At 37.0% G+C, this 27399-nt stretch overlaps 1 protein-coding gene across 1 annotated transcript in view; it reads right to left on the minus strand.

Moving 5' to 3' along the window:
* The window catches only part of LOC143684064 (procollagen-lysine,2-oxoglutarate 5-dioxygenase 2-like), a 116318-nt gene that overhangs the window by 52758 nt on the left and 36161 nt on the right, over positions 1–27399 (minus strand). Inside the window, 2 exon segments of the mRNA XM_077160730.1 lie at positions 1184–1320; positions 2036–2127. Of these exon segments, the coding sequence (XP_077016845.1) occupies positions 1184–1320; positions 2036–2127 (229 nt within the window).

A 27399-nucleotide genomic window follows, 5' to 3' on the forward strand; every position in this document is an offset into this window, starting at 1 on the left:
TGTAAGAAGTAGGAGATGAGGAAAAGCAGTGGATACTTCAAATTAAGTAGGAGAGTTAAGTTGTATGCAAAACAATAGTTACACCTGGAAAACGTTCTTATCCTAACACAGGCTTTCTTATGTCTCACATGTTATTTATAACTTAAAATGATCTATTTCCTTTTGAAATACCACATATGACCATACAAAACAGAAAACCTCTACATCATCATAAACTAACTCTAATTCAACATTAAAACATCAATTTCAAAAAAAACTCGCTCACGTCACATTTTCCCATTAATGTTTATAATAATGCAGTTTCTATTATAGTACATAACTATGTCAGACCATAGTTCCATGAGTAAAATCGACTTTCCCAAACACTGATTCTGTGTTACTACAATATTTAACACATTATCAAGAAATGCAAATGTCAACTTTTAAAAAAAATGATTTAATATATACTCTTAAAAATCTGTTGAATACTGCAAGCATAATGAACAAAGATGAGTATGAGGAGGACGACTGAAAGAGGAAGGCTGGAGTTGAGTACGTCACCAGAAGGAAAGCTAGAGATAAGAGCTGGGGAAAGCTTAGGGAAACCTGGAGTGGACAATGATGGTGATGAACTGTATAAATATAGGAAAGTTCTTAAATGAACTAGAACAAACAGACATTACTACTACAAGGCGTTAATAAAAGGGGTGGTATATGGGAAAATACAATCACTGTAAACTAAGGTCTATAGTAAACAGTGACATTGTGGAGACAAAAGCACAATACCAGAGCCAATATCAATAATAGGGGGGCTTACAGGCATAGGGGTTTCTCCTTCAGTAAAAATGAGAATGTTCTCATATTAACTGTAGTGATGCATGCATAACTACATGATTATACCAAGAGCTATTGATTGTACACTTAAGATGGATTGTATAGTGTGTGAAAAAAATGCTAAAAATTAAAAAATAAAAAATAATGGGGTGGGGATAAAGGGTATGGGATGTTTTAGGTTTCCTTTTTTATTTTTACTTTTTTTTTGTAGTAATGAAAATGTTCTAAAATTGACTATGATGATGAATGCACAACTATGTGATGATACTGTGAGCCACTGATTATATACTTTCGACCAATTATAAAGTGTGTGAATATATCTCAATAAAATTGAATTTAAAAATCTTTTGAAAGAAACAAATTCTTTTACCATTCAGTAAACAACACAACCAGATCCTCTTGATTGGCATAATGTTCCATAACTTCTTTCATTAATCTAACTTTTTGGCCCCCTCCAATGCTATTCATTCCGTCGCCACCTCTCCATTCTTCTTCTTGACCAATGACCTATAAATGAAATGAACATTTCGTCTCTGAGCCAAACTTGAATTATGATAGTATCATAAAACTGCAAGTCATCAGCAACTTGTAATAGTTTTTTTGAAGCAACCACTCTTTACATGTTTCACTAAATCATGATTCTAGAAAGGAAAAAAAAAAAAAAAACTTGATGCCTAAGTCAGGTCACGATTCTTGAAACTCTTTTATACTTTTATAACGCTCTCAAATACTTTAAATACAAACCAGAAAAACAGGAAAAAATAACTGCTGACAAAGTAACAGGAAACATTTCCTACCCTGTCAGTCATGTTTGCAATTCTCTGAAAACAAAGAAATACACTGTGGCAGACAAACACATTACAGATAGAGTTTCTTAAGTGGGGGAAAAACACTGCCAAATCTTAGTTACAATGGGTTTTAAACATCCCCAAAGGACACACACACACACACACACACACACACACACACGTTGTTTCTATTGTTTTACAGAATGTGTTTACAGCAAAGCATTAGCAATATTAAGAAGTTATTGGCTGAGTGACAGAATGTAAATGCAATCAACTACATCTTTAAAATCATCATCTGTATATAAACTGATGGCAATTACGTAGCCAAGTTTTATCTTTTTGTGTGAATTTCAGATGTTGTTATGATGAAAGATGTATGTTAGGACATTAAGTATATATTTTAGCATCTCCATGAATTAAAAGATATGCCATACCTTCACAGTATAATTGAAGTATTTGGATGCCTGCATAAATCGGTGGTATCCATCATTCTCTTTTGTTGCTACAGTTATGACTAATAATTTATCTGCAAAGACAAAGGAAATCACATAAAACAGTTTACAAAGGCATTAAATGGTAGCATTTTACAAGCCACTGTAATGATTAGAGACCTCATTAAACTGATGGGAACACTTCGGTTTGTTAAACTACTAAGCAAAGAGCTATTTTAAAAAATTGGTAATTTAAACTGCCAGGGGATGAATTGCCAAATGATTATTTTAATGGTAAGAAAGTGGGTTGACATTTAGGAAAAGCATGTCGTTCAAAAGAATGTTCAACATCAGATAAAAAGTTCCATAAAATATACAAAATTTTTGTTCGCAAAGGTTGAGACTCTCTTAGACATTATCTAATTCATTAGCTTCTCTGTTACCTATAAATTATCACTGATTTATCATACACACCAGTGAGATTTTGAAGTGCACTGCAGTCATCAAAACACTAATGTGAAAAAAAAGAGACCAGACCATGCCACTGAATGAAATTCTTTAAAATAAACTATGATGAATTAAGAAAAAATACTTAGTAACAGAATCTTAATTTTTTCCTCCTATTCATATATTTTTGTATGTGAAAAGTCTGAAAAATCCATAACAGTTAAATAACGTTCAGTGTTTTTTAAAGAATAAAGGGAACCAAATTCAGTATTGCTCTTACAAGTATGCAGCTTTTCTTGCCATTTTACAATACATGATTATTATTTCAATCCAATGTAACTGCCCTTCCTAGTAGAAAAGGGTTGATCTGAAGAGTTATTTCAAAATACCCAGAGAAACTATTTGGAAACAGAAAACGCTTATCAAAAATGCCTTATTGAACAAGGGATAAAAGAAACAAATACATTAGCAAATGGCAAGGAGCTGGGACTTTTTCTCTTAATATGTGGATTTATGAAAGCATTTGAACTAAGAAACCAAAAGTAGCATATTTTCAAACTTTCTAAGCACTAAGTCATAACATTCAATGATCATTTGTTACCAATAAGAAAAATTCAAAAGCTTTTAAACAGCCCCCAATCTACAGGCAATCATTAAAAATAGTGTTAACTCATTATGGGATCAGTTAAAAATAATTTATATGGACAATGGTAATTCTCCATGAAATTTTGAAAATAATTTTAAAAATAAAATATAAATAAGTAAGTGTAATGCCCATGAAGAAAAATAAATCTAGACATTCATTAATCAGAAAGAAAAGAAACTTTTTCTCCTGAAGATAAATATCAAATTCACGAAATAGTTTTCAAGAAAGAGGTACTTCTTACATAGCTTTCATTGTAAGTATTAATATTTAAGAAAATAATTTCCATTAAAATTGTGAAGCTCAAGAAAATATACTTTAGAGTACTTTCTTAATTAGCCATTCTAATTTTTAAAACAAGATTTCATTTATAAAGTTTCAAAACAGTACTTAAATGTTTATGAAAATCTGACACATTACTATGCATACAAATTTTGATACGGGGAATATCAAATTTTATTTTGTAAAAGTAAAGAATTCTCCTTTTTGAAATCTCTTTTCTCTGTAATAAAATGACTTATTTAAGGATAGCTTTCTCTTTCTACATAAATCACACAAATTAGTTACCAAGATTAGATTTTGACTGGACAGATTTGAACACTTACCATTTCCAGTATAAAATTAGTCATGAGGATTTTGTCATCTCTAATCTCTAATGGGGCAGTTACGTTGGCCAGAACTTTGGGTAGACAGAAATGTTATGCAATCCAATGACTCAGAAAGGGCAGTTTAAAAGAAAAGCGCAGTCTGACCATTATCTAACAGTCCTATACAACAAAGAAGGATTCCTACTTTTTCCCAAGTGTTACCAATTATAAAATGTCAAACCAAATAAATAACTTTTTGTGCTAACATGTTCCACTAACTTGCTTTTATCTACAATTCAAGAATTCATCTTTCTCAGCATTTATAATCTCAGCATTTGCCAAAATGTTAACCTGAAACTGATACCCTTTTAAACTACAAGGTTACCAGAAATAAAGGAACAGAAACACTTGGTAAGTGAGAGAAAACAGAAACAGCCAATAAAATCCAAAATATGAGAAATTCGGTAGGGTAAAAGGCCTATATTAAAAAAAGAAATAACTGAAGGTAAAGGAATATGGTTCTAATATATTAATTGAATTAAGAATCAATTCAACCATAACTTTAGTTGGGTCTGGATCTCAAGAAACTAACTGCAAAAGCATATTTGTGACAAAATTAAGGAAATTTGAATACTGTTTGGATATTTGTTAATACTTAGAAATCACTTTTGACATGATAATGGCATTAGATGCAATTTTTTTAAAAAGGGTCCTTACAATCTAGAGGCACATACTGAAATTTACCCATGCAATTATATAATGACAGTGATTCATATTAACTTTACATAGGGTATTTGAGAGACAATGATGGAAGAAGATAAAAATTAAACGAGACTGGCCATATGTTTATGACTACTGAAGATGGATATTCTTGTTTGAAAATTCCTATAATAAAAAAAAGAGGTTTAAACTTTATGCAAAATCCCTAATCTTCCAAAGAGAAGAATGATAGAAAAAAGTAGAGAGCATTTTTAAAAAATGGTTCCTTGAAAAGGTAAGTAAAATGGACAGACCTTTAGCTAAACCGACAAATAAAAATAAGAAAGAGGATACAAGTAAGGAAAATCAGAAATGAAAATGGGGTACATTACTGACCCTTGCTGAAATAAAAAGGACTACATGAGGATACTATGAACAACTGTATGCCAATAAGTTAGATAAAATAGATGAATGGAAAAAATTCATAGAAACTCACAAACTACCTACATTTATTCAAGAAGAAATAGATGATCTCAATAAACAATTGCTCGTAAAGAAATTGAATCAGCAATTAAAAACCTCCCAACAAAGAAAAGCCTAAGACCAGACCGGCTTCACAGGAGAAATCAACCAAACACTGAACTACAGTTCTGCTCAAATTCTTCCAGAAAATTGAAAGTGGGAACACTCCCTATCTCATTCCATGTAGCCAACATCACTCTCATACCAAAACCAGATGAAAATTCCACCCCCAAAAAGAAAACTACAGACAAATAACTTTTATGAATATAGGTGCAAAAATTCTCAACAAAATTCAAAAACTGCATCCCACAGCATATTAAAAGAATTATACACCATGATCAAGGGGGATTTGTCCTTGGTATGCAAGGCTAATTCACTGTAAGAAAATAAATTAATGGAATACATCCCATTAACGGAATGTAGGGGGAAAAAAACTACATGATCCACTCAACTGATGCAGAAAAGACATTTGACAAAATACAGCGCCCTTTCTTAATAAAAACAGAACACCAGAACTAGAAGGAAACTTCCTTAACATGATAAAGGGTATATATGAAAAGCCCACAGCTAACATCTTAATCAATGGTGAAAGAATGAAAGCCTTCCCTCCAGTTTCAGAAAGAAGACAAGTATGCCTACCATCACCACTGTTACTCAAAATTGTACTGGAAGCTCTTCTCAGAGCAATTAGGTAGGAAAAAGAAATACAAGACATCAAAATTGGAACAGAGGAAGTAAAACTCTCCCTATTTGCAGATGGTATGATTTTATATGCAGAAAATCCTGAAGAATTCATGACAAAGCTCCAAGAGCTAATAAAAGAATTCAGCAAAGCGGTGGGGTAGAATATCAACATGCAAAAATCAACAGTGTTTCTATACACTTGTAACAAGCAATGTGAGAAGGAAATCAAGAACACAATACCATTTACAATAGCAACTAAAAGACCCAAATATCCAGGAATAAATCTAACCAAGGATCTAAAGGAATTGCACCTGGAAAACTACAAAACATTACTAAAAATAAAATAAGAAGAACTAAAAAAATGGAAGTACATTCTGTGTTCATGGATTGGAAGACTAAATATTGTTAAGATGCCAATACTACCCAAGGCAATCTATAAATTCAATGCAATCCCAATGAAAATTCCAACAACATTCTTTGCAGAAATGGAAAAGCCAGTCATGAAATTTATATGGAAGGATAAGGTGCTCTAAAGAGCTAAAGCTATTTTGTAAAAGAAAAATGTAATTGGAGTCCTCACACTTCACAATCTTAAACTTACTGCAAAATCACAGTAATGAAAACAGCATGGTATTGGCACAAGGTCAGATAAAGGTTCCACATATAGAACAATGTTGAATTCAGAAATCAACATTCCCATTTATGGCTGTGCTGTTTGAAACTGTTTTTTACCCTAGAAAAGCCATGTTCTTCAAATTCAATCTTTCAGGGGCAAACTTATTGTTGGGTGGGTCCTTTTGATTAAGTTACTTCCACAGAGACGTAAACCACTCAATTTTGGGTAGAACCTTTTGATTAGATTGTTTCCATGGAGATATGACTCCATCTATTCAAGGTGGGTCTTAATCCACTTACTGGAGTCTTTTAAGACAGGGACATTTTGAAGAAAACACAGACATTTGAAGATGCAGAAGGAAAATGTCCCAGGAGTGCCAGAAGCTGAGAGACCCATTTGAAACCAGAAGTCAGGAAAGAAGGACAACAGATGTCGCCATGTGCCTTCCCAAAAGATGGAGAAACCCCGGATGTGATTGGCCTTTCTTGAGTGAAGGTATCCTCTTGTTGACATCGTAATTCGGACATATTCATGGTTTTAGAACTGTAAATGTGTAACCTAATAAATCCCCTTTGTAAAACCCAATCCATTTCTGGTAGATTGCATTCCTGCAGCATTAACAAACTGAAACAATGACCAATTCACTTTTGACAAAGGGACAAACAACACTCAATTGGGAAAAAAATAGTTTCTTCAAAAAAATTGTGCTAGGAAAACTGTATCTCCATTAGTCAAAAAAAAAAAGAGCCCTTATCTCACACCATATACAAAATTCAACTCAAAACGGATCAAAGAGCCTAATATAAGAGCAAGAACTATGTAACTCTTCGATGAAAATGTAAGGAAACATCTTCAAGAACTTGTGTTTGGCAATGGTTTCTTAGCCTTTATAGCCAAAGCCCAAGCCACAAAGGAAACAATAGATAAATGAGACCTCATCAACACGGAAAACTTTTTTTTCCTTAAAAGGCTTTATCATGAAAATAAAATAACCGCACATGCAGTTCAGTGATAGAATGCTCGCCTTCCATGCAGGAGACTGGGTTCAATTCCCAGACCATGTACCCTGTCCCCCCAAAAACAGCCTACACAATATGAGAAAATATTTGGAAACTGAATATCTGATAAAGGATTTAATATCCAGAATATGTAAAGAAATTTTTCAACATAACAACAAAACAGACCAATTAAAAAATGGCCAAAAGACTTAAACAGGCATCTCTCCAAAGAAGACACAGAAATGGCTAGAAAGCATGCAAAAAGATGATCATCATCATTAGAAATCAGGAAATGAAAATCAAACCCACAAGATACCATTTCACACCCAGTAGAATGGCTGTTATTAAAAGAAAGGAAAATAACAAGTGTTGGAAAGGATACAGAGAAACAGGAACACTCATTCATTGCTGCTGGTGCAGCCACTGTGGAATACAGTTTGGCAGTTCCTCAGAAAGCTAAGTATAGAACTACCATATGAACCCACAATCCCACCAGTAGGTATATACCACAAAAATCTGCAAGTAGAGACTCAAACAGATATTTGCATACCAATGTTCATAGTGGCATTATTCATAATTGCCAAAAGACTGAAGCAACTCAAGTGTCCATCAACCTACAAATGGATAAATAAAATGTGGCATATACACACAATGGAGTATTGTTCATCTATAAAAAGGAAAGAAATCCTGATATGTGCCACAACATGGATGAACCTGGAAGACATTACGCTGAATAAAATAAGCCAGTTATGAAGGGACAGTTATTTTATGTCCTCACAGATTTGAAACAATTAGAACAAAAAAAAATCATAGAGTGAGAAAGCAGAATACAGGTTATCAATGAATGGGGTTGGTACAGGGTCCGGGAAGTTAAGGCTTAAAATGTACAGGGGTTTTATTTGGAAAGATGGAAATGTTTTGGTAATGGATGGTGCTGATGGTAGCTCATTATAAACACAACTAATAACACTGAAATATACATCTGAATGCGATTAAAAGAGGGAAATATTAGAATGTAAATATGGTAAGAGAAAAATCTTTTTCAAAAATTTGCGGAACTATATTACACAAACAATGGCTCTAATAAAAATATACTTATCATCAATTGTAACAAATGTTCCACACGAATGCACGGTGTTGGTGACGGTGGTGTACAGGAATCTGGTATTTTATGCATGATTACTCTGCAAATCCCTAACTTCTCTAATAAAGAGAAAGAAAAAACACATAGTTTCTTACAGAACATCGTTTGCTAATATTCTAGCACCAAATTCCAATGCAGCATATAAAATCCATCTGAATTCCATTGTTGATTGATAAACTTTAAGTAACTCAGAGCTAACCCAACTCCTTTGATCTCACTACAGAAGGATGATCCACTATCTTCCTAAGCAGCTTTCTCTAAACACAGACCGGTGCTTCACTTTTACATTGCAAAGAATTCAACCACAGAAGGAGCTCTGTTATCACCCTGCAACTAATTCATTCTATGGCTCGGACATCTCTTCGATCTGTAAATATTGATGGAACTCAAATTTCTAGCTAAGAAATACATTATAGTGTAGTCCTAAGATTAAGACCCAATAGTATGTACCACCTTGACATGTGGTATAACCAGGAGAATCTTGAAATGGTCTAAACACAAATTCCCCTCCCCATTCCGCTCCTGAAGATAAGGTCTCTTAGCTAAACAAACCCTTTGATGGGGGAACCAGGGACAATCCCCGCTTATCTCTGAGTAATGAATGTCAATTCCCTGCTTGTCCAGGATTATTCAAACAAGCCAATCACATCCTCACAGAGAAGCCTCCCACCCCATGCTCCTGATAATATAAACCTGCCTCCCACAGCCACAGGTATCCAGTCTATTCACTCAGGTCCCCCTGTGACCCTTTTGGTGGGCAGTGTCCCCTATCTCAGGCTGTGAGCATATGTGACTAATAAACTGCTCTCGATCTCATCTATCCAGTGTCAGCAGCTGTGCATTCAGACACCGCCATAATCCTAGGGCTGAATCCCCTCCTTACTAACAGCATGAACAGGAGCGGAGGGGATTAAACAGTTAGTAAAGTGCAAAGGTTCTTAATTTTGCTGGACCAAAGAGTAAATATTGTAGGCATTGTAGGCCACATACACACTCTGCCACATGCTTTTCCTTCCGTTCTTTACACCCCTTTAAAAATGTAACAACCAGGGAGACCCAGGTTCAATTCCTCAGGCATGCTCATGCCAAAAAACAAAAACAAAAACAAAAAACCCTTCCTTTCCGTGGCTCAGTGGTAGAATTTTCACCTGCTATGCCAGAGACCCAGGTCTGATTTCCAGAACCTGCCCATGAAAAAAAAAAAAAAAACTGCAACAACCATTCGTAGTTGATACTAGTTGGTGGCAGAGATGTACAGAAACGGCCCTGGGCCAGAGTTTGGACCGCAGGTCACAGTTGGCCTGGCTGCATGGATCTGAAGACCGACTATTTGGGTTCAAATCCCAGCCATACAGTTTATACTCTGTGTCCCTTCTGCTTTTTATCTATAAAGTATATTCAATAATTGTGCCTACCTCATAGGTTTGGTGTGAGGATTAAATGAGTTAATATATGAAAAGTGGCTGACACACACTTATACATTATCTTGTTATTATTATTATTCTACTCAGCAGAGGCACAGATAGTATAGATTGCAGTTATTGTGCAAATCTTACCGAACTATGAACACTACCTCTTCCTCTACTAGAAAAATCTTAGCTCTCTGTTAAGAAACTAAGTTCCGGTAAGAGAATGCAAGTTCGACATACAGCTGCTCATTCAAATCATTTAGCGTGTAATCGTGGATATGACCTTTTAAATTTTCCCATTTCTCTCCAACCCCAGAAAATTATAACTCTAGCCCATGTTACCACTATCACTAGTCCAGGCTTCTGCAATAATCGCCTTATCACATCTCTACAAAAGCAAGCAGAGAAACCCCAACCAAAGCCATTCCTTCCAGCCCTAAAGAACACCTAGGGGTGCCGGGGTAGTTCAGTGGTGAAGCCCACCTTTCATGTGGGAGACCCAGATTCGATTCCCGGACCATGCACCCAAATAAAAAACAAACAAACAAACAAACAAATCAACACCTAGGGCTTTATATGAGGGTCTGCAAAGGTTCCATGCACTAGGATTACTTTCCAGAAACCCACAACCTCCAGATGGGTTCCTAGACCAGATAAGTCCTGAAATGCAGAGGGGCCAGCCTCTCCAGGGGGTCAACTAGCTCAATTCCCCAACCCCATATAATTGACAGCCCCTTTCAACATGAAAAATTAGAATGGGCATAGATCAAATACCCCTAAAGAGTGGGAGAAAGATCAAAGGAGATGGCGGACTTATACAGAGAAGGTAGGGTTTAACAAATTAGTATGATTGCTGAATCAGTATACTGATATTTCTTTTAGTCTGCAGCTAACAGTAAAAATCTAAAGCTGTGGAATCGTAAACCCGTATCAAACACTGAAATCTGTTCTACAACTAATTGTTATAGTGTGCTCTGAAATTTATTGCTTTTTTGTATATATGTTATTTTTCACACTCACAAAAAGTTGATTGTGATATTGAATCACAGCTATATGATGATACTGTGAACCACTGATTGCACACTTTGGATGATTACATGATATGTGAATATGTCACATATCAATAAAACTGCATTTAAATTTTTTTTAACTGAGCAGGCAGAGGCATCTTTCCAAAACACTTAGGTATTTGATCAGGTCACCCAATGACTAAACACTCTCAAATGGCTTCCATTGCTTCCAAGATAGTGGTCAAGTCCATTACCGTAAAGTGGCCCTTGATTATCTCTCTCCTCTCCGACCTCATCTACTCCTCTTTGCTCTCTCTACTCCAACCATACTGACTTTTTTGATTCAACTTCACCAGAAGAGAAGGGTCTATGAAAGAACATTATCTAATAGCCTTATCTGATCTCCTGTAACACCCACTGCCTTCTCCTATGTGAGATTCTTACACATGTGCTATCGCCTCAGGAAGGTGTCACCTGACCTACTAGAAGAGGCCCCTGCCCATTATACACTTTCACTGTACTATCTTCAGGACATTTACCCAAACTTTTAATTATATATTAATATTCAAGGTTATTTGAATTTAACATATCTCTCCCCAACTATACTATAAATTCCATCACAGTATTCGTTCGGTACATAGTAGTTTCTCAATAAACAATTGTTGGATGAATGGACTCAAGGAAAAGTGATACTATGTAAGTTATGTATCTTATGTGTTTATTTGTGTGTATATACATACAAAATAATTTGCCTTTCACAAAATTCCTATGTAGTTACCATTATTATCTCCAATTCACAGAAGAAAGTAAAGTTCACACAGGTTAAGCATCTTAGCCAAAGTCAGTGAACAAACTACCAGCAGAGCCAGGAATGGCACTTCAGAGTTACTACTCAAAGTCCATTCGTTTCCAACGTTGCCTCACTGAATAGTGAGAAGCCAAGGGGGTGGGAGCAAACTTTGAGTTTTATTATGTGCAGAAAAGAGTTACTATAACAGGCTTGAGATTTACATCCTTAGAAGGACCTACTTGTAGATTGTTTGTTGGCTGGCATCTGGGAACTTGTATTTCAGGAGGGTTCCCACTTTTCTCTGATAAGAATAGTTCACTGTGACAAAATTGTTTGTACAAATAACGTGGTCTATGCAGGACACCTGCTTTCCTAGAGGAGTCTGGAATTTTCATATGTGCTAGGCAGAGAGTAACTAACTACCCTGTGGTAGTTTGAAAGCTGCCAGAATACAGTATACCAGAAATGAAACAGCTTTTAAAACGGGAATTTAATAAGTTACAAGTTTACAGTTGTAAGGAAGTGAAAGTATTCAAATTAAGGCACCAACGAGAAGGTACCTTCACTCAAGAAAGGTAGATAGGTCAGGAGCACATTTGTCTGGGTAGTCACATGGCTGGCATCTGCTGGCCCCTTGCTCCTGGGCTCCAATGCCTTCAGCCACTGTTCCTGTAGGGGAACCTTACTCAACTAAAGGCACATGGCAGCATCTGCTAGCTTTCTCTCCAGGCTTCTTCAACAGCTTCCCTGGGGCTCTGTCCATTCTGGCTTGCCTAACATCTCATGTCAACATCTGCTGGGCTCCAGGCATCTCTAAACATCCGTGTCTCTGTTCTCCAAGTGTCCACTTCAGTGTCAGCTCTGCTGTGAAGTTTCTGTGGTTATGTTGTTTCTGCCGTTTTTCCAAAATGTTTCCCCTTTTAAAGACTCCAGTAATCTAAATCAAGACTCACCTCAGATGGGTAGAGTCACATCTCCATCTAATCAAAAGAGCACACCCACAATTGGATGTGTCACATCCCTGGAGATAACTCAATCAAAAGTTACTGCCTGGGCGGGCCACAGTGGCTCAGCAGGTAAGAGTGCTTGCCTGCCATGCCTGAGGACCCGGGTTCATTTCCCGGTGCCTGTCCATGTTAAAAAAAAAAAAAAGAAGGCATTAGAGCCTTGATAAAAAAAAAAAAAAAGTTACTGAATAGGATTAACAGAGACAGCTGCCTCCACAAGACTGAGTCAAGATAAAACATGGTTTTTCTGGGATATATAATATTTTCAAACCAGTGCACTCACCCAGTAAAACCTTCGATACTGAGTCTCAAATGAGCTTCCTTAGTAGAAAACCCTTTGTGCATGTTGTCACAGTAAGCTGCTGGAGGGAATTAAATGCATCTTGTGTGACTCTACTGGGAAAGGACTGTTAAAGCCTGTGCCTGGTTTGACCCCAGACTTTGCCCCAGTCCCATTTCCCTTTGCTGATTTTCTTTACATCCTTGTGCTGTAATAAACTGCAGCACTGAATAAACTACATGCTGAGTTCTGTGGGTCTTCTTAGCAAATCACCAAAACCTGCAGAGTCTTGCAGACTCCCAGCTCATCCTGCCTCAGCTGTAGCATCGACTCTTTATCTGAAAAGATACTATGGGATGAATTGGTTATATGCCTGATACAGGGATGGTATTAGGTGCTGGGCTGAGAGGCCAGGTTAGAGAGATACAGAAAAGACTCTGAAAGGACTCCAGAACCGGAATATTTGGTTCATAAGGCAATCGTGGCCACTCCTCCACTCCCTGAGAGTGTTTCCCACTTTAAATTGCAACCTTAGGGAAAGTCTAACAAAGCCTATTTCTTGTACAGAAGAAGAAACCAAGTCCTAAAGAGAAAACAAAACATATCAAGTGTCCTGCAACTAAATGGTAACCAATATAGGACTGGGATTCAAGATTCCCAACTCCTAAGAACATGGTTTTCATTTATCACATTGCACAATATGTTGCCTCCCTAAGTTCTGAGACATCGAAACGCTCCATCAAACTGAAGCCATAGAGTTCAGGCAGTACAGGAACAAATTTTATTTTATGGGATTGCTGAAAGAAATTCAAAACAAAAATTCCTCAATAGCAGTTCATGCTACAGTTTCAAAAAAAAAGAAAAGAAATACTCAATTGTCATCCAATCTCCCACTAAAACCATCCTTTCAATTCTGTTTAAAAGGATGATTTGTGACAAGGAAAGAAAGCATACAGTAAAATTGGTAAATTACCCATAGTATTGACTCAATATTCAGTTCATAAAAAAAACAAAAAAAGGATGTTCAGAAGCATCAGAGGATTTCTCTAACACTTTCTTTCTTTTTTGGCATGGCAGGCTCTAGGAATCGAACCCGGGTCTCCGGCACGGCAGGTGAGAACTCTGCCACTGAGCCACCATTGCACCACCCTCCCTACCATTTTTAGAGGAAAAAAAGGAAGAAAATAATGCTTAGAAAAAGAAGCAAACAAAAATTCTGAACATTAATGCCTGGGCCTCTCAAGCCCAGTGCCTAAACACAGGAGACGGGAGATGGTGGCAATGGGCAAGGAGAATGTAGGGTGACCCACTCTCCCGTTTGTCCCAGACTGTAGGGAGTCTAAGAACACGGGACTTTCAGTTTTAAACTGGGCAAACCAGGACAAGGTGGCAGCCTACCAGTCTGTGCAGTGGAAAGGGAGAGGGAGAGAGTCGCCAGTTATGGATAAAAAGGCTGGATGGCAAATGGTCCTAAGTAAGAGGACCTACATATTAAGTTAAGTATAAACCCTTCCAGGACCGTTTGGTCAACACCAAGTATCAAGAGAAGCAGTCTGAGACTAAAAATTCCTGAAACTTTAGACACTTAAAAGGATATGGTGCACGCGTTGAGCCCACCTTCATCCCTCATAAATAATTCAAATCCTAATATGCATTACAAATTTTTTTTTCAAATAAAAATAAATTTGTACACATACTAAAACTAACCTTCATTAGATTCTATGATGTTCTTTTTGGGCCCATTTTTTTCTGATCACATGCTAAGTTTGTCTATTGGGTAACCTAGTATTGAATGGAAGACAAGTTTCAACACAGGGTCAATAGAGCTATCAGTATTATGTAAAGAATTCCTAGCAGCTTGTTGCTTTTACAGCACTACAAAAATGTAAAGTCATAAGAAAAATCAGCAAATAGATTATATTACCAAAAACATGGAAATTAGTATATTTGCAGTCCATAAAACTGGGATAATTATTGGGCTAAGATTGGGATTTTAGATTAAGAGACAATTTCTTCTATTATGAGATGCAATTTTTAATACAAAAAATTATGGGCCCTTCCATAATCATATTAACCAAGCAAGCACTGAGTAAGAAAATTATGAGAAAACTTTAATATAAATACAGTAGCAAATTTAAATATATATTTTCCTAATATATACATATATATGTATATATGTATGACCTGTATTATTCAATCTATAAAAAAATCTATTCAAGAACCAAACCCTTTGTGACAACTCTTTAGTAATATCCCATCCTTCCTTCCCACTCCTACTTCTGCCTCTTAACTAGTGTTCACGGCCTCGATGTTGAGAAGTCGACCTAAATGTGTTAGAAAATAAGAAGAGAAATAAAAAACCCCCTCCTCCACAGCGATCCCTCCAGAAATATGGAGATAAAATGCAAAGACTGAATTGCAGCCGCCAAAAAGTATACACTGATGCCAGAAAATTCTTTCCAGAGTTTAGAAGATGAAAGCAAATTTTAAACAGTGAGGAATGCTTATACTAAGAGGTTTTTCAATCCAAGTAAGTAAAACCTGACAAATATTTGAAGGAAAAAAAAAAGGTGTCCTGCCTTACTTGAATACAAGCTAAAAATGAGCCAACAACATGAGTGAGACAGCTGGCCCAAAAGAAAAATAAAGAAAAAAAGCAATCCTAAGAGAAGTAGTAATTTCACTGTGAACTGACAGCCCATGTGTAGAAAATTATCAGATGTTTAGCATGCCACATTAAGGAGAATTTTGACAAATAAAGAGTTTGACCAGAATGGTTAATGATCTTGCAAATATATCACATATTGAATAGCTGAGTGGCTGAGAATATTTCTACCTGAAAAACAGATTTACCACCTCCCCCACCAACTCATCACATCTGAAGAGAAAAAGAAAATAAATGTTTCTATATGGTTTTAGAAGAGAGAGCTGGGGTGACTAATGGAAGGGAAGCAGATTTTGTTTCAAACCAGGAACAACCTATAGTATTCAAAATGAACTGACTGGCTTGGAAGAACAATATGTATCCTATCTTTGTAAATATTTAAACAAAGAGTATAGGAACATTTTCCAGGAATTATGAACCGGCGAATACATTGGAGCCCTTAAAATATTATGAATGTTACATATTACATGTAATTTTAATATCAAAGGAAAAGGATCTTACCCTTCACACACAGTGAGAATTTTAATTTGTTGAATTCCAAGGGTGCAAAGACTACAACTTCCAAAAAAAGAAAGATGCACCAGTCATGAGAACCTCCTTTGGACATGATGGGGTAACAGAGCTGCTTGCCAAATGCTTTATCAGAGACTATGAACTGCCTGCCAGAAATATGATCCCCAGATTGTGTATTTTAATCAAAACAAATTGGACCCATTGCTGTCTATTCATACATTACACAGCCACGAAAACTATTTCCCAGACTTTCTTCCAATTAGCCTTATCTCTTGACTTATTATTTTTGTCAGGCAGAATTTTTTTCTGGTCTGTTTTTAATCAGTAATTAAGTATTATGTCTTTTAGGTTTTATGTTGTATTTTAGAAAGGCCTTCTATGTTCTACAATCAGAAAATGACTTCTCTTTATTTTCTACCATTACTTTTTTTTAACTGATCTTTTTTATTGATATATGTGTTCTAGTTTGCTCGCTGCTGGAATGCTATATACCAGAAACGGAATGGCTTTTAAAAAGGGGAATTTAATGAGTTGCTAGTTTATAGTTCTAAGGCTGAGAAAATGTCCCAATTAAAATAAGTCTAAAGAAATGTCCAATCAAAGGCATCTAGGGAAAGATACCTTGGTTCAAGAAGGCCGATGAAGTTCAGGGTTTCTCTCTCAAGTGAGAAGGCACATGGCGAATACAGTCAGGGCTTCTCTCTGAGCTGGAAGGGCACATGGCGAACACGGCATCATCTGCTAGCTTTCTCTCCTGGCTTCCTTTTTCATGAAGCTCCCGGGAGGTGTCTTCCTTCTTCATCTCCAAAGGTCGCTGGCTGGTGGACTCTCCGCTTTGTAGTGTTGCTCTCTCTGAATCTCTCTGAATCCCTCATTCTCCAAGGTATTTCCTCTTTTATAGGACTTCAGAAACTAATCAAGACCCACCCAAATGGGTGGAGACATGTCGTCCCTTAATCCAGTTTAACAACCATTCTTGACTAAATCACATCACCTAGGGAGATGATGATCTCATTACAGTTTCAAACATACAGTATTGAATAGTGATTATTCTACCTTTATGAAATGGGATTTATATTAAAACATGGCTTTTCTTAGGGGGCATACTTCCTTTCAAACCAGCACATATGTTACATATTCACATGCCATGTGTGCCGGTTTGAATCTATTATGTACCCCAGAAAACCCATGTCCTTTAATCCTCATTCATTACTGCTGGAGGGCGTCGTTTGATTGTTTGCATGAAGACATGACTCCACCATTCATGACAGGGTTGCTCACTGGAGCCTTTTAAGAGGAACCATTTGGGAAAAAGCTTTAGAGCCATGAGAGCCACCACAACCAGAATGGACAGAGCCCTGGGGAAGCCACTGAAGAGACAGCGAGCAGATCTCACCATGTGCCCTTCCAGCTGAGAGAGAAGCCCTGAACTTCATCGGCCTTCTTGAACCAAGGTATCTTGCCCTGGATGCCTTAGATTGGACATTTTTATAATCTTGTTTTAATTTGGACATTTTCACAGCCTTAGAACTGTAAACTTGCAACTTAAATTCCCCTTTTTAAAAGTCATTTTGTTTCTGGTATATTGCATTTTGGTAGCTTGCAAACTAAAACACCATGCAATGATCCAAAGCGTACAATCAATGGTTCACAATATCAACATACAGCTGTGCATTTATCATCACAATCGACTCTTTTTTCCTTTTCGTGAACTATAACATATATGCAAAAGAGCAATAACTTTCAAAGGGTATTGCTCTACTATTACCTTCATAGTTTCTTTTTTTAATATTTAAATTTTTTCTCATATTGCCAATATCGAATAAATTAACCCTGAGCTTGCTGAAGCTTTAGTTCATATTTCCCAATTAAGTCCTAGGTTCCACTCAGAATTACAAAAGCCTATGAATACTTAACATGTTGTTTTAATGAGAAATAGTACTTATTTTGACTTTGATTGTAAGGTTAACTATGATCTTTTTTTTAGAAGACAAAATAAACCAAGAGTTAGTTTATATGTTTTAATGGGCACATATTTTGAAAATGCTAACAGTAAGAGGAAAAGAATAGGGCTCCATAACTTTATTTCTCCCTAAGTTACTGTCTTTCTAATACCATTTTGACTTGGTAAAAAGCCCCATATAGAAGATTCTGTACGTTTTCCCATCAGCCACCCACAAACCCTCCCCTAGAAGGCAATGACTCCGGACTCACTCCACTCCCCGCCGTCTGAATGCCTCATTTTTCCCTCTTCTTGCTTCATCTTTCAATTCTGAACACTGACATCTTTTCATTCTGAAACTGGTGGTGCTTTAAGACATCCATGAACACTGTGACTGGCAGTCCCTGCTGGACAAGACTGACCTGTGTCTGATGAACCCCTTGGACTTGCGCCAGCCATGTCCGGGTCCAGCCTCGGCCACACCAGCCATGGGAGGACAGGACCTCGGTCCTCCCGATCCCAGGCTAATCCCACGGAGTGGGGATGCGGATGCTGTCACCACACCCTCCTCGGGCCTGAGGGCCTGAGCGTCAGCAGCAGAGAAGGTCAGCCCAACGGGCTCTAACATTTTCTCCAAAGAACCGAGGCAGCCGAAGGCCGAGAAACGTACAAGGGGGATTGGGCTCAGCACCCACGTGGCACTGAGAGTGAGGCCGGCTGCTGAAAGGCACAAATAAGCGAAACTGCTGACACACGCCATTAGTTTTCTTTTAATTACCAGGTTCCGAATGTCTTAAGCACTGAACCACAGAACAGAAAAAAACACAGAATTTTCTAATCTGGAAGGAGACTTGGTGTTCTAAAAACCTCTTGGTGGCATTTTCCTTCCCTTGTCATTGGTTGTATTTTGTATTGGTAATATAAGTACAACAATTAAGAGAAGACTAAACCATTTACATTTTTAATTTTTAGAAACAGTACACTTGTTGTTGTATATATGATGCATGCTACAAAAGCAATGGAAAAACATAAATTAGTAAAAATAATTGTGTCATTTAGAAGTAATATTAAATAATTAGCTGGATGAGTGTATGCCAGATTTTTTTGCATGTATCGAGGATATATATATATATATATATGAACACAACTAAAAATTAAGAGTTAGATAAAAGTATTTTTAGGAAGATGGGATGAGAAAATACAAACCATTATAAAATAATTTTAAAAATATTTTAAATAAAATGAAATTAAAAGCTAAAGACATTGATGAACTACAAATATTCACTTCTTTACCATGATGTATATTATTGTACTCTGAAGCACAGAAAAAGTAAACAAAAATTTCAAAAATTTGAGATTATTTTTAAAAATTATATCTACACTACCTCCCTGCTATGAAAGGTAAGGAAATGAGCACATTTACCTATACTTCCTCATACTCTCTTCTCATCAAAACTGTTGTAGAAGCAGATATTTTGACCTCCTCCCATAAATCACACATGTTCCTAATGGCATCTAGAAAGGTGAATCATTTCCAAGGTTTTCACTTTCCTTTTCTTAGATCCATCAGAGAAAGCACTATCTTTGGCAGCTATAGCCTTATGAAATGTACTTCTTAATTAAGACTTGAAATTCAAAATAACTCCTTGATCCCTGGTCTGCAGAATGGATGCTACCTTAGCAGGCATGAAAACAACATCCAACTCACTGCATCTCCATCAGCGCCCTTGGGTGACCAGGTGCATTGTCAATGAGCAGAAATATTTGAAAGGAATCTTTTCTTTCTGAGCAGTAAGTCTCAACAGTGGGTGTAAAATATTCAATAACCATGCTGTAAACATGCATGCAGTCATCCAGGCTTTTGCTGTCCAATTCACAGAGCCCAGACAGAGCAGGTTTAGCATCCTTCTTAAGGGCCCTTGGATTTTCAGAATGGTAGCTTAGCATGGGCTTCAACTTACAATCCCCAGTGACAACAGCCTTAACAAGAGAGTCAGCCTGAACTTTGCAGCTTGGAAGCCAGGCACTGACATCTCCTCTCCAGCTGTGGAACTCCTCGATGGCATCTTCTTCCAATAGAAGGCTGTATGTCTACAGCGAAAATCTTTTGTTTAGTGTAGCCATCATCATCAATTATCCTAACTAGATCTTCTGAACAACTCACTGCAACTTCTACATCCACACTTCTGCTTCATCTTGTCATTTCTGTTTTGGAGACAGCTTCTTCCCTTAAACCTTATGAACCCATCTGCTAGCTGCCAACTTTTCTTCTATGGTTTTCTCACCTGTCTCAGCCTTCCTAAATTGAAGAAGGTAAGGCTTTGTACTTGATTAGACTTTTGCTTAAGGGAAAGTAGTTGTTGCTGGTTTGATCTTCTATTCAAATCACTAAAACTTTCTCTATTATCAGCAAAAAGGCTGTTTCGTTTTCTTATCATGTGTTCATTGTAGCAGCACTTTTCATTTCCTTCAAGCATTCTTTCTTTGCATTCACAACTGGGCTAATGGCACAAGAGACGTAGCATCTCACTATCTTGTTTGTCAACATGACTTCCTCACCAAGCTTAATCCCAGTTTTTTATTTTAAAGACATACCCCTCTTCCTTTCACTTGAACATTTAGAGGCTATTATAGGTTATTAATTGGCCAATTTCTATATCGTCATATGAGGGAATACAGAAGCCTGAGGAGAGGGAGAAAGACAGGCTGGTCTACGGACCAGTCAGAATTCACACAACATTAAGTTTATCACCTTATATGGACACAGCTCTCGTTGTCCCAAAACAATTAGTATCATCAAAGATCACTGATCACAAATCAGCATAACAGATATAATAATAATGAAAAGTTTGAAACATCACAAGAATCACCAAAACTTAACACAGACATGAAATGAGCACATGTTGTTAGAAAAATGGCACCAAGTCCCCTGCTTAACACGGAATTGCCCCAAACTTTCAATTTATTAAAAAAAAATGCAAAATCTGCAAAGTGCAATAAAGTGAAGTGCAATAAAATGATGTATGCCTTTAATCCAAGTATTTACTCAGTGGCATGATAATGCTGAAAAACAAGTCCCCAAATCAGAAACTTTGCAAAGGAAGGTGGAGTATTCAAGGAAGAAGGCCAAAAGAGTTGATGCAGTCTACTGAGCTGGGTATTTGTGATAGAGCATGCTGTGAACTATTAGTTATAGTGCTGAAAATTTATAGCAGATTTTCACATTCACAGAAACTCATATAACCAAGCAAGGCAAATGGGTATAAATGGCAGAAAACTCTGGCTACACGACTGCAAGACCCCTGCTCCTGCTGAGCAGCTCAGGGTCATCTGTGGTTTGTACCAAGGCATCATATGTTTAAAGGCAAGCAATGGAAGATTTACATGCCCTGAAAATACTATCCCCCTCTCCATTTAGATTGATCGGAAAATTAATGTTGTCATATGAGAAATCTGTGTTACATAATATTTTCACTGCTCCATCCTTTCCATAAAAGTGCAGCTACCCTTAGTTTAAAAAAGGTTCTCTGGTAGGTTGAATTATGGACCCCAGGAAAACATGTTCTTAATTTAATCTGCTCCTGTGGGTGTGATCCATTGTAAACAGACCTTTTGAAGATGTTATTTTTACTCAGGCTGTGGCCAACTGAATCAGAATTGCTCTTAATCCTGTTACTGGAGGTCTTATAAGGAAGGTCAAAGAGGGAAAGCCAAGTTCAGAGCCAGAAGCTGGAAGTCTAAGAACCTGGAATAGGAAGGAGAAGACATTGCCATGAGCATTGCCATGCAATAGAAAAGCCAAGAAACCCCAAGGATTACAGGGCAGCCAGCAGGCTGCTGGTCCCAGGAGGAAGCAAGCCTTTAGCCTCTGAAACCATGAGACAATGAATTCCTTTTGCTAGCCAACCCAGCATTTGTGATTGCAGCCAGGAAAACAGGTCTCTACTGATTGTGATACGTGGCACCCCTCATTTTAAAAAATGGATGGAGGAAGAGAAACCAGAAAAAGAGATGGAGAATAAATAGTTGGAAAACGGGAAAAAAATAGTAGAGATAAGCAAAAGGAAAGAATAGATTAATACATCTAAGCAGAGCATTTGGCACTAAATATTTTTGTTAACTGGACCTCACAAGAAAACTTGCTTGATTACATAGTTTTCACCTATTAAAAAATACTTTATGGGGCGGGCCACAGTGGCTCACTGGCAGAGTTCTCACCTGCGTGCCAGAAACCTGAGTTTGGTTCCCGGTGCCTGCACATGCAAAAGAAAAAACAAAAATTTATGCTCATTGATTCAGGTAGGCGGTTATTTTTCTTGGAGACAAAAACTGGCATAGAAAATAATTTATTCTTATGAATAAAGGACATTAAATAACAGAAGATAACAGTTTCAGTTGTGGTTTATTTAGAGATACTTTCAAAGGGATAAGCAGTTTCATTTTTTGAAAAGTGAGGTCTTAATTTTATAACTTTGTAATTCCTTTTCTGTAAGGAACAGTCACAGGTGACATCCGTGTGGTCGATGATACAGATTCCACTGATACCAGTCCTCTCAACGCTCGAAGGACACAACAGATGGCAAAGAAAGAGCCCCTGTGGCACTAACATTGCTGGTTTAAATGTAAACTAACCCCACCCCCGTACATAGACCCACTCTTCACTCGGTGAACTAGTATCAACGCGTTCAGGTCTCATTTTTTTTTTTTAATTAATTAACGGAAAAAAAAGAAATTAACACAACATTTAGAAATCATACCATTCTACATATGCAATCAGTAATTCTTAACATCATCACATAGATGCATGATCATCGTTGGTTTAGAGGAACTAGCAACACAACAGAAAAAGATATAGAATGTTAATATAGAGAAAAGAAATAAAAGTAATAATAATAGTAAAAAAAAAAAAACAAAACAAAACAAAACAAAAAAAACCCTATAGCTCAGATGCAGCTTCATTCAGTGTTTTAACATGATTACTTTACACTTAGGTATTATTGTGCTGTCCATTTTTGAGTTTTTGTATCTAATCCTGTTGCACAGTCTGTATCCCTTCAGCTCCAATTACCCATTATCTTACCCTGTTTCTAACTCTTGCTGGACTCTGTTACCAATGACATATTCCAAGTTTATTCTCGAATGTCCGTTCACATCAGTGGGACCATACACTATTTGTCCTTTAGTTTTTGGCTGGACTCACTCAGCATAATGTTCTCTAGGTCCATCCATGTTATTACATGCTTCATAAGTTTATCTTGTCTTAAAGCTGCATAATATTCCATCGTATGTATATACCACAGTTTGTTTAGCCATTCTTCTGCTGATGGACATTTTGGCTGTTTCCATCTCTTTGCAATTGTAAATAACGCTGCTATAAACATTGGTGTGCAAATGTCCGTTTGTGTCTTTGCCCTTAAGTCCTTTGAGTAGATACCTAGCAATGGTATTGCTGGGTCATATGGCAATTCTATATTCAGCTTTTTGAGGAACCGCCAAACTGCCTTCCACAGTGGTTGCACCATTTGACATTCCCACCAACAGTGGATAAGTGTGCCTCTTTCTCCGCATCCTCTCCAGCACTTGTCATTTTCTGTTTTGTTGATAACGGCCATTCTGGTGGGTGTGAGATGATATCTCATTGTGGTTTTGATTTGCATTTCTCTAATGGCCTCAGGTCTCATTTTAAAATTGAATTCCTCAAAGAGTTTTTCCCTAACTGTCCAATTTAAAATAACTTCCTCTGATGAAACCTCTCTTCCTACTCTTTTCAACTCATTCTTAGCGCTTAGCACAATGTCCACTTGTACTTTTCTCTGCAATTATTGGCTTCCTATCACTTCATTACATTTTAGGATTAATGAAGCCAGAGCCTCCCACCTTTCCTTCCCCCCAGAATGACTGTCTGAGGGTCTCCTATGCGCCGATAAGGAGGTGCGGATATGTCAGCTCCTGGAGCCTGCATTCTCTTGTTTATTACAGGTCAGTGTTTGCTATTTCCCCCACTGTACGTCCAACATTTAAGCTCAGTGACTGGCTCACAGTTACCATGGAATTACCATTTTGTTGTGCTTTCTTGAAAGAGTGAAATGAAAGCACATTGAGAATTATTTACAGGGTTCAAAGGTATGTGGAGTCATTGGTTAAATCTGCAGGTAAACAAAAAACTACCCAAGGCTGTGAACTCCTTTCCCCTATCAAAGGCTGGAATTTCCAACGGTCCTGCTCCTGTGGTATTCCTTTGGTGTGCACGAATTTCTTTCTGACCACACTGATCCATCTGTTTAAAAGGGAAATAGGACCACCCCAGAGATCTTGAATTACTAATTGGTCTAGGGTAGGTCCCAAGCATCAGAATTAAAAAACAAAACTTTTCTTACAAATGGCCAAAAAGGCACATGAAAAGATGCTCACCGTCCCTGGCTACTAGGGAAACGCAAATCAAAACCACAATAAGATACCATCTCACACCCACCAGAATGGCCATAATCAATAAAGCACAAAGCAACAAGTGCTGGAGAGGATGTGGAGAAAGAGTCACACTTATCCACTGTTGGTGGGAATGTCAAATGGTACAACTGATGTGGAAGGCAGTTTGGCAGGTCCTCAGGAAGCTAAGTATAGAATTGCCATATGACCTGGCAATACCATTGCTAGGTATCTACTCAGAGGACATGAGGGCAAGGACACAATGGACATTTGCACACCAGTGTTTATGGCAGCATTATTTACAATTGTAAAAAGATGGAAACAGCCCAAATGTCCATCAACATTTAGAAGAGTGGCTAAACAAGCTGTGATATATACATACGATGGAATATTATGCAGCTGTAAGACAGAATAAAGTTATGAAGTATGTAACATGAATGGACCTTAAGGGCATTATGCTGAGTGAGATTAGCCAGAAACAAAAGGACAAATATGTATGGTCTCACTGATATGAACTAATATCAATGAATGTACTTGGATAATTTCAGTTAAGAACAGAGACAAGCAGGAGACAGAAATAGGGTAGATATTGGGTAACTGGAACTGAAGGCATACAGATAGTGCAACAGGACTGATTGTAAAAATTCAGAGATGGATAGCACATTTCTGTGTGCTAACTGTAATACAATAATGTTAGATAACTGAATGAAGCTGAATGTGAGAATGATAGAGGGAGGAGGGCTGGGGGCACAAAGGAAATCCAAAGGAAAGATAGATGATAAAGACTGAGATGATGCCTAGAGTATATAATGAGAGCGAAAAAATGTACAAATTTAAAAATGTTTTTGCATGAGGAAGGATAAAGGAACATCAATAATTCAGCGTGTTGAAAATAGATGGCAATTAATATTTTAAAACTTTAACTTATGTGTGAAACTAAAGCAAAAAACATTTATTTAGTACAAAATTTACATATCGACTAGTGCATTTCCTAATATAACTTACGTGGACAGCTTAATTGAACACCATAGTACATGGAACCTTGAGTAGGGCATGAGATTTTGTAGGTTTGTCCAGAGTGATGCCTTAATAAATCCCATTAGGATTTGACCAGTGAATAAAAAAGTATTTGCAAAGTCCACTTGGGGGAATGGTGAGAAAGAGGGAAAATTCAACTTCCCCAAGTTGAGAATTCTTGATATTCTCACAAGCAGTGGGGACAACCAAAGCAATAGGCTGAGCCTCCAATCATGGGGATTGTTCATATGAAACTTAACCCTGCAAAGGATAGGTTAAGCCTACTTAAAATTAGGCCTAAGAGTCATCCCCAAGAGAACTTCTTTTGTTGCTCAGATGTGGCCTCTCTCCCTCAGCCAACAGGACAAGCAAACTTACTGCCCTCCCCTCTCTACGAGGGACATGACTCCCAGGGGTGCGGACCTTCCTGGCAAAGTGGGACAGAAATCCTAGAGAGCTGGGACTCAGCATCAAGGGATCGAGAAAAACCCTAGAATGAGCTGAGACTCAGCATCAAGGAATTGAGAAAATCTTCTTGACCAAAAGGGGGAAGTGGGACAAAATAAGTGTCAATGGCTGAGAGATTTCAAACAGAGTCGAGAGGTTATCCTGGAGGTTATTCTTATGCATTAAATAGATACCACCTTGTTAGTTAAGGTCTAACAGAGAGGTTGGAGGGAACTGCCTGAAAATATAGAGCTGTGTTCCAGCAGCCATGTTTCTTGAAGATGATTGTATGTAATGATATAGCTTTCGCAATATGACTGTGTGATTGTGAAAACCTTGTGTCTGATGCTTCTTTTATCTACCTTATGTACAGATGAGTAAAACATAAGGATTAAAAATAAATAAATAATAGGGGAACAAATGTTAAAATAAATTTAGTACACTGAAATGCTAGTGATCAATGAAAGGGAGGGGTATGGAGTATAGTATCTATGAATTATTTTTTTTTATTTCTTTTTCTGAATTGATACAAATATTCTAAGAAATGATCATGATGAATATACAACTATGTGATGAAAAATCAATTAATAATTAATTAATTAAAAAGAAAAAACTTCTCTGGCAATTGTATCATGCATGCAGAACTAAAATAAGAGTATAGAGGATATCTCCAGAAGGTTCTCTTCGGGCTTCATGTACTTCTTGATTGCTTTTGGAAAAGGGTTTTTAGGTTTTGTGAGTGTATTTTTCCCCAATTTAAAATGTTTTCAATGCCATTCTAGTAATTATCAAAACAACACAAATTTTCACCAAATACCATGAAAGTCTGAAAATGTTTCGGGTTAGTCTAGCTTTTCAATAAAAACAAGATCTACCTTAATGTTGTCTTATTTTATAAACTTCATCTGGGTAGTATATGCAATTTTAGTAAATGCTAGTAAAAAAACATGATAAATCTCTTAAGACTTCATGTGAAAATGATCACTTCATTATTGTTGAATATTTTTGAAATACAGCAATTTTAACTTTAATACAGTTAACTTGGTACTTATCCTTTTGGCCATAAAAACTAAACTTCCAACTGGTTCTTTATATTACTGATGATTAAAGATAGGAAAACCATTTACTGACTCTATTTGATGAACAGTATAACCAAATGAGTTTTCTATCTCTCTGTACATAATATATAGTAGAAATTAAAAGGGGAAATTAAATGGAGAAACATACTGTATTGTTGATAAAAGTAAGCATACTAACACACACACATCAAAATGGAGGCCAAGAAAATAAAGGTCAGTAAGACACAGCATGAGAAAAATATTATTTCTGGAGCCACTAACATGGGTATAAACAGCTCTGTAGAATTCGATGTGCCTTGGGGAAATCACTATTATCACTGGAAAAGTACAAGAAATGAGCATTAGGCCTCAAGAAGAGGTAATAGCTATCTGATGTCCTCTGTTTAATTACAGCATTTTACAGAAGGATTTGTATTAAAAATGTTTAGAGAAATATCACATT

This window comes from Tamandua tetradactyla, chromosome 5 (assembly GCF_023851605.1).
Source record: "Tamandua tetradactyla isolate mTamTet1 chromosome 5, mTamTet1.pri, whole genome shotgun sequence".
NCBI classification, from domain to species: Eukaryota; Metazoa; Chordata; class Mammalia; order Pilosa; family Myrmecophagidae; genus Tamandua; species Tamandua tetradactyla.